The sequence below is a fragment of the Notothenia coriiceps genome, unplaced genomic scaffold, assembly GCF_000735185.1.
Source record: "Notothenia coriiceps isolate Sejong01 unplaced genomic scaffold, NC01 NC01_scaffold00000339, whole genome shotgun sequence".
NCBI classification, from domain to species: Eukaryota; Metazoa; Chordata; class Actinopteri; order Perciformes; family Nototheniidae; genus Notothenia; species Notothenia coriiceps.
The window spans coordinates 18,499,616-18,506,740 of record NW_011333040.1 but is presented as its reverse complement, the minus strand read 5'-3'; the positions used below and the strand labels follow the sequence as shown (position 1 = coordinate 18,506,740).

The following is a 7,125-nucleotide window of genomic DNA, read 5'->3' as shown; positions in this document are numbered from 1 at the left end:
CCCCCACCTCCCTGTGAGCCCAGTGTGCTCTGATTGGTCAGCTCGCCCACTATGTTCTGATGAGTCCACCACCGTTACAGCGGTGTTTGTATGTTGTCTCCTCCTGAATGTTTCACGTCTCTTGTTGGTTTTTTGTATTTTTGATGGCACCTTACAAAAAGGAGTAGCTCTGCTCATCTCATTGTACCTGTATAATTACAATCATTTCCAAGTCTGGTCTAAACACTTGCTGTCTTACATATTTTCAAGGAACGTAGATATTATATTATGGTCCAAAGTTTTGGGGGGAAACCTTGTTTTCCACAAATGTGTTTCACGGATGCAATGCATGAGAGTGATGATGCATTTTGAAATGTGAAGTAAGGTCTTCCAGCAGAGCTTTTGTCTACACAAGGCAGCAGCTGATCATGGTTTCATCTCATTCATTGTTTCATTTGAAATACCCTTTCAGTCATTATATTGTCTATTGAGGTACTCACTGGTTCATAATGAACTCCATGCATTCATTCATGTATTTTTGCCTACATTAAGTATGAGTGTTAATGCCTCAGTCGCCAAATAAACCTTCCATTTGTACAGACATGGATTAGGTGGTTTGTGCGAGTGAAGCATCATGGTTACTGGTTCAGAGTCAAGCCTCAATCTCCAGAGTTGAGATTGAATTCAATGATTGTTCACCATCCCTTTGGTTGGGTGGTGCCCCAAGTTCAAAGCTTGGACTTTGTAGAAACACAGAAGTGCAGATTGCATTCCTGCTATGAAAGTAATCATTGCAAATAAAGTGCTAAAGATAATCATTTTAGGTGATCACAGATTCAACTTCCCTACAATCCCTGGAACTTACCCGGTGAGACCCTGTCTGCTCCCTGCCCACCGACTGCCACTGGGGGGCCACAGTCACCACAGCTTGGTGCAGACGCAGGAGGCGAGCAGAGGACCGGGACACCAGATTGTGAGCGACCACAAAATGTCTCTCCATGTCCTCCTCATCCTGGCGGCCCTGGAACAGCCACTTGAGGCCGGGGTTAAAGGTTCTGAGCAGGGTCTCGGCTCGCTGCAGGGAGCGGCTCAGGGACCTCTGAGACCAGGAACCTGCAGAGGAGTGAACATATTTTCGGAGGTCACAGTATGCTGAACATGTATTGTATTTGCTGCTAATTTAGCCTGGTTACGTGTGTTGACTGATTGTGGACTAACTGATCAAACATTATACTTTAGCATGTACAAAAATGTTTTGTGTACAAAACGAGTATATGTATTTTTCTGCTGGATCCTGTTCCGCTGTCCTTCCAGCAGCATGCATGTACATGCTGACTGCTCAATCTGCAGCTATAACATGTATGCACTATACCATTAGTGATTCCATCCTCGGTCACCATGCAGGGACTGCATCTTGTCTGAAAGACACAAAGGGCAAATTCCAAAAACAAATATTGACAAATAGTTTAGTTCCTAAAGGAATACTTCACCAACAAAGTGACCCTTAGTTCATCTCCTCCCCCTGTGTTACCTTACTAAAGCAGGCAGCAGGCAGGCTGTCTGTGCCAGAAGGCTCTCATGATTGTTGTTTGGGGGGTAGTGAGCGTGGATAAAGATACGTGGACTGAACAGCTGTCTGATAGTTTGTGATTGTCTTGATATATTCTATCTGATATAGTGATTGACTTTGTGACACAGCAAGCCTTTACACGAGCCAGTGTGTGAGGGTGTGCTGCGCAGGTCACATGACCCATCAGAGCGTCACTGAAAACAGCTGCTGTACTGAAGACCCAATCTATGAGCAGCCTGAGGCATACTGCCCTCTGGGTCCCTCCCACAATGTCTATTACCATATAATAAACAAACACTATAATATATCAATAAAAATAAAAGGTAATAAACATCATCTTTTAAGTAGTACATGTCAAAAAATTACTAACCTGCTCCTTTTCTAGGCAGGATGCCTCAGAATGCTCCTGGTCTGAAAGGAAGAGACACACATAACACACAATCATCAGAACATTTCAAACCAAGAGAGCAACACGTTGAAAGCATCACCATCACAGACATCTGCATTTAGGACATTTCTCTGAAGTCCGTGGGGCTGGGCTGCTGTACATGTCTGGTTCAAACATACGGCCATGTTGCACTGCAACAAGACAACGGGTCGTGGGGGTCAGGAACCTTTGCAAACAGACTGAGGATGCTTCTTGTGTTAGTCCCACAGTTCCTAAAGAACCATCATGTTTAGTAAAGTGATGATGTAACTGTTTAGCTGACTGCAGGGATATTTATTTTATGGGTCCTACTCCTCCTTTGTGTTTGAACCAGTAGCCTATGTGTGTGTGTGTGTGTGTGTGTGTGTGTGTGTGTGTGTGTGTGTGTGTGTGTGTGTGTGTGTGTGTGTGTGTGTGTGTGTGTGTGTGTGATCACCTGTCAGCCCTGCCTCTCCAGGGTCTCTCAGTAACTCTGGGTTGCTGTGCTCCATCCACACAGTGCAGCTAAACTGTGAACAGACAGCACTGACATCTTTACTGAATCATAACAGAACACACATTCCTCATATTCTGGACGTATGTCAGCCATGTGAAATGCCAAATGTACTTTCTAAAACTAACACATCAATGAAATCAGTCAATGTCACTTCTTTCATTTTATATTTGTCATATCTATCTGTTTTTTCATATCTATCTTTACTTAAATACTTTCTATCATATGTATTTATCGGCTACTGTAAAATACTGGTCTTTCATAGAGCTGTCTACCTTTTTTCCAACTTTAAGTTTTTTTAATGCCTGAACACACTGCTGCTACTGTAACTAAATAATCTCCCAATGTGGGATCAATAACGTATCTATCTATCTATCTATCCATCTAACAAATGTCAATATGTAAGTAATGGTTATGTAGTATGATGATCAGCAGTACCTTTCACCTTATTGTGCACTTAAGGACCATTTTTGAAATATTCCACCTACTGCTTTTTCAAGGGAAATATTGTATTAAATCCAAAACTGGCACTTGTTGGTACATTGTTGGAAGTAATGGATCTGAACACTCTTGATCACTGAAGCTGTCAGTGCAGGGGGAGTGAGGGTCTCTCTTCCCAGTGAAGATGATTTCATTCATATCACCCTAACGTCAGGTTAGTTTATTGTTCTTCCAGTAAAATGACATTATCCTCAAACATTGAGAACATTTTTAACGTGTAGCTCGAGTAACACCTGTGATAGGAAGACGTGTCTCTACAGCTCATGTTCAGTTACACAAAGCATGAGGAACATTCTTACTGAACATTAGAAATGGCGTCCAGACGTCCATCCCCGGTGAATGCTGCCTGTTCTGAAGAGCTGTCCGCCGGCGAGCCGTCTGTTATTGAAGGCTGCTGCTGTCAATACCATGGTTAATGCTCACTCACAACTAAGCTGTACAGTAGCAAAACCCATTTATCACAGCTAACGGCTTTTTGTATCGGTGTATTGAATTCCTTCTCTGAAACAACCGCCGAATGACAAGTATGCCATTATTGACTTACTTGTTTTCTTATAGGTGCTTGTTAATCCACTGCTTACGAAGGAAGTATGTTTAAAATAGCATCTGCTAGCGAGGCCTGAAAACACAGGATGTAGAAACAGCCAATCAGGAGGAAGCGTCCTCGGTTGTTATGGAAAACAGGGGAGGCTCTGGGAAATGGCCGGGAAAACAGCGCAGAACGTTTCTACACCAGCAGGTGGCAGCTTCTTTTTCTTTTTCTTCTTCTTCTTCTTCTTCTTCTTCTTCTTCTTCTTCACTACTGCCATTTTACGGAGCAATTTACTTCCTGCAATGTCCATATTAATTCAACTGATGAGTGCTATGTGAATAAATGTAAGCGATGTGATGCAAGTAACTCTTGGCCACTTTCATTTTTTCAAAGTAGCTCTGAAATGAAGAAAGGTTGGAGACCCCTGCTCTAAGGTTATCCTTATAGTCACCCCTCCTCATGTCCTCCACCAACTCTCCTCTCAGCTGTACATCTACGTGCTCCACTGATTCTCCTTCCCTACACATATCACAGTCCAGTTCATAGGCGGAGTTTGACATTTGGGCTTGGGGGGGCAAACCTTTTTTACGGACAACTATTGCGTGGGGTGCTACGGATACAGTGGCAATAAAGCCAGCGCTCACCGCACTGAGTATGACTTTTCCACATATGAACACAACTCGTCCTGTCATGCACGCCTCATGGCCGCCGTACACACACACGTAGATGGAAGGGGCGGTCTCTCCCCCCAACAACAGTGCATTACATAACTGTACAACTTATCATAACTGTGCACATCTTATACTTATGTGATAACTGCTATATCCCTTGGTTACTTGAACACGCTACAATATTATTAACCATTAACGGGGGGGATCACCGACTTTATACATGTCGAATGATGCAGTTTTTGACAAGGTTATAATTATAAAGCATATAGTTATAAAATTANACACACACACACACACACACACACACACACACACACACACACACACACACAGCACATTGAGGAAGGTTATGCTTTTTACTCCACAAGAGTGTGTGTGTGTGTGTGTGTGTGTGTGTGTGTGTGTGTGTGTGTGTGTGTGTGTGTGTGTGTGTGTGTGTGTGTGTGTGTGTGTGTGTGTGGGAAGCAATGCAATAAGGCCTCACACAGAGCCTGGATAATAAAATTACCCCTGGAGAAATTAGCACATAATGTTCTCAAATTATAATTCATAACGTTCTTTTAAGGCTTGTTAGCGCCATGGTTGGCTGTTTTAAGAAAAAAGGGCCCCACGGAGAGTGTTGAGTATTAAAGGGTTTACATGCAGGCAGTTAGTACAGATGCACCCCAGAAAGATGTGGCAGCTACTTATCCTTTTGTCTCGGTGCTCTGCCCACAAACAACCATCTGAACATGCAAATGATTCACATGGAGAGTTCATTACTCCATATATTTGGACTGTTGACAGCAAAATACGTTTGGAATAATTGAGGTCGAGTCATGTCACATAAACTGGAGTCATTTCATTCTTTTTTTCTGAAAAAATGATGATCAGGCACTCATCATTGAGTCATAAATGTGTTAATGTACAAAATAGGTAGACAAAGCTCACTCCCACTGCCTTTGAGTTCTTTTACATTAATGCATTTCTAGGGCGCTTTCATATTCCAATTATAATATATAATGTGGTTTAATTTAAAGGAGAAACCAGACTTTGAATAATGAATGGGCTCCTGTCGATCAAAAGCACACCTCTCAGAGTTGTGGTATAGCTTTCCATCCACCTTTTAAAACTTTTGAACGATCACTCAATATATTCCATGTACACAGGGGCGCTCCTTGCATACAGGCAAGGTCTGCAACAGCTTGTGGCCCCGTACCCCAAAGAAGGTAGATTAAGAAGGTCCACAGCAACGACAACATGAAACACCCTTTAATTTACTGCAACGACATGTTGGGAAACCCCCTCAAGGGGGCCCATGCATAGCGCTCCGTAAAATGCTGCTTCTCATCTTAAGTTTTGTTGCCCTGCTCCGCTCCGGGGGGGGTAGGGTGCTTTCGGCTGTGCGTGGTGATTAAAAGCTGGTTTGAGGTGCCCCCAGTGAATGTTTGCCTAGGGCCCCCACTGACTCTAAGATCGCCATTGCATGTACACCAAGCTGTATTGTGACTGGTGCAGATGTTTGTGCGTGAGTACAGTTTTGATTGTTGTGTATCATTTGTAAAATACGTTTTGGAAAACTCTCTAAGTATACCTAACCAAACTAAATAGATTTTAAGGTAAATTGTCCCTCAATGACACCCAGATTGTTTTCACATAATTGTATTGGTTGCCTTTCTGGCTTGCTAGATATTTCACTTTTCTCAACCGTTTTGATGACGGAGATTTGATTCAGCCAAATATTCAGCTGTTTCTTTTTGCCTCCAGTATAGTTTTGCCTCCCAGGAGTAAATTGTGTGCATTAGTGCAACTACAGTACACTTAGCATTTTATCACCTACTTTTACAACCATAAGAACGTATACATTTTGGCATTTAGCAAATTGCCATCTTGTTCATTTTTTTGTAGACAGAAATGACACGAGAAGATGGATATAAGTACAACCAAACGCTGAAAACGTTTTTTTAGGCAACCACAGTGTCACAATTAACTTTCACAAAGTGAAACGCACTGAAAAGGGAAGCAATGCACTTGCACACTAATTTATTTTCCATTTTACTCTAAAATTAAGCTTAATTTACAATACGGACATCATGCTGGATTGGAAAAAGTCTTGCAACTATACAATGAGACCAGCATTTCATCAGGAACATTTAAATGAATGTAATAAATCAAGTAGGACATAGGGTAATTTTCTCATAGACTTCTATAAAATCAGACTGTTTATGTTACCAGAGCAACCGCCTCCTGCTGGCTATTCAAAACAATGCAGTTTAAGGCACTTCCTCACGTGTTCACTTTTCAGACCTGGAGTTTCTGCTTGTTAACAACGAGAACAGATATAACTAAGTTCCCCAATACATCCTTAAAGGTTTTTTCTTTGAAATGAGCATGAACGAGAAATGAATAGGTTCGACAATGCTATCAACTGTCACATTACTCTGATAAATAATTTAACTCCTCTCAGCACACAGTTGTAACTGTATCAAACCAGTTTTGAACAAACGCAAATTACTCCTCAAACTAATATTGTTGCCATGAAATTATATTAATAACTCCATGTGGTGATAATACTTTGTTGAAAGCTACAACTTCAGCATGTAACCAACAAGGGTTTTGGATGAAGGATATCTTCATTTGAAATGTAAATGTTTTTTTTTAAAGACAAGCTTTTTTATTTCCAAGTCTTAGGCTACTTGTTGTTATAAACAGCTAATGTGTGTTTCCCTATGCTGATAAGTCAAGTCAAACACTAATCTTTGCCAGGAGAAAGGGTGAAAAATTCATGACCATCTGGCTCAGAAATGTTTAATTACTGGCAGTGCAGGCGGGGAGGAAGACTTCTGGAGCGCGCTGCGGCTCTCAAACCGAGTCCATGATGTCCAGGGATCCTTCAGTTCACCACGAGAAGCTGTTAAATAGTTTACTTACACAACCATACATTTCACTTACTTGTTTTCTTACTCTAAGCAC

General features: G+C 41.7%; 1 protein-coding gene across 1 annotated transcript in view; it reads right to left on the bottom strand.

Annotated features, from left to right (window-relative positions):
• LOC104951859 (uncharacterized) overlaps nucleotides 1–3,762 on the bottom strand; it is a 29,693-nt gene extending 25,931 nt beyond the window's left edge. The window contains exons 1-5 of the mRNA XM_010778596.1: nucleotides 3,270–3,762; nucleotides 2,413–2,485; nucleotides 1,920–1,960; nucleotides 1,352–1,397; nucleotides 845–1,092 (exon numbers count right to left, since the gene is read on the bottom strand). Coding sequence (XP_010776898.1) covers nucleotides 845–1,092; nucleotides 1,352–1,397; nucleotides 1,920–1,960; nucleotides 2,413–2,467 — 390 coding nt within the window. The 5' untranslated portion in view covers nucleotides 2,468–2,485; nucleotides 3,270–3,762. The remainder of the gene's footprint in view (nucleotides 1–844; nucleotides 1,093–1,351; nucleotides 1,398–1,919; nucleotides 1,961–2,412; nucleotides 2,486–3,269) is intronic.
• Between the last annotated feature and the right edge of the window lie 3,363 nt (nucleotides 3,763–7,125).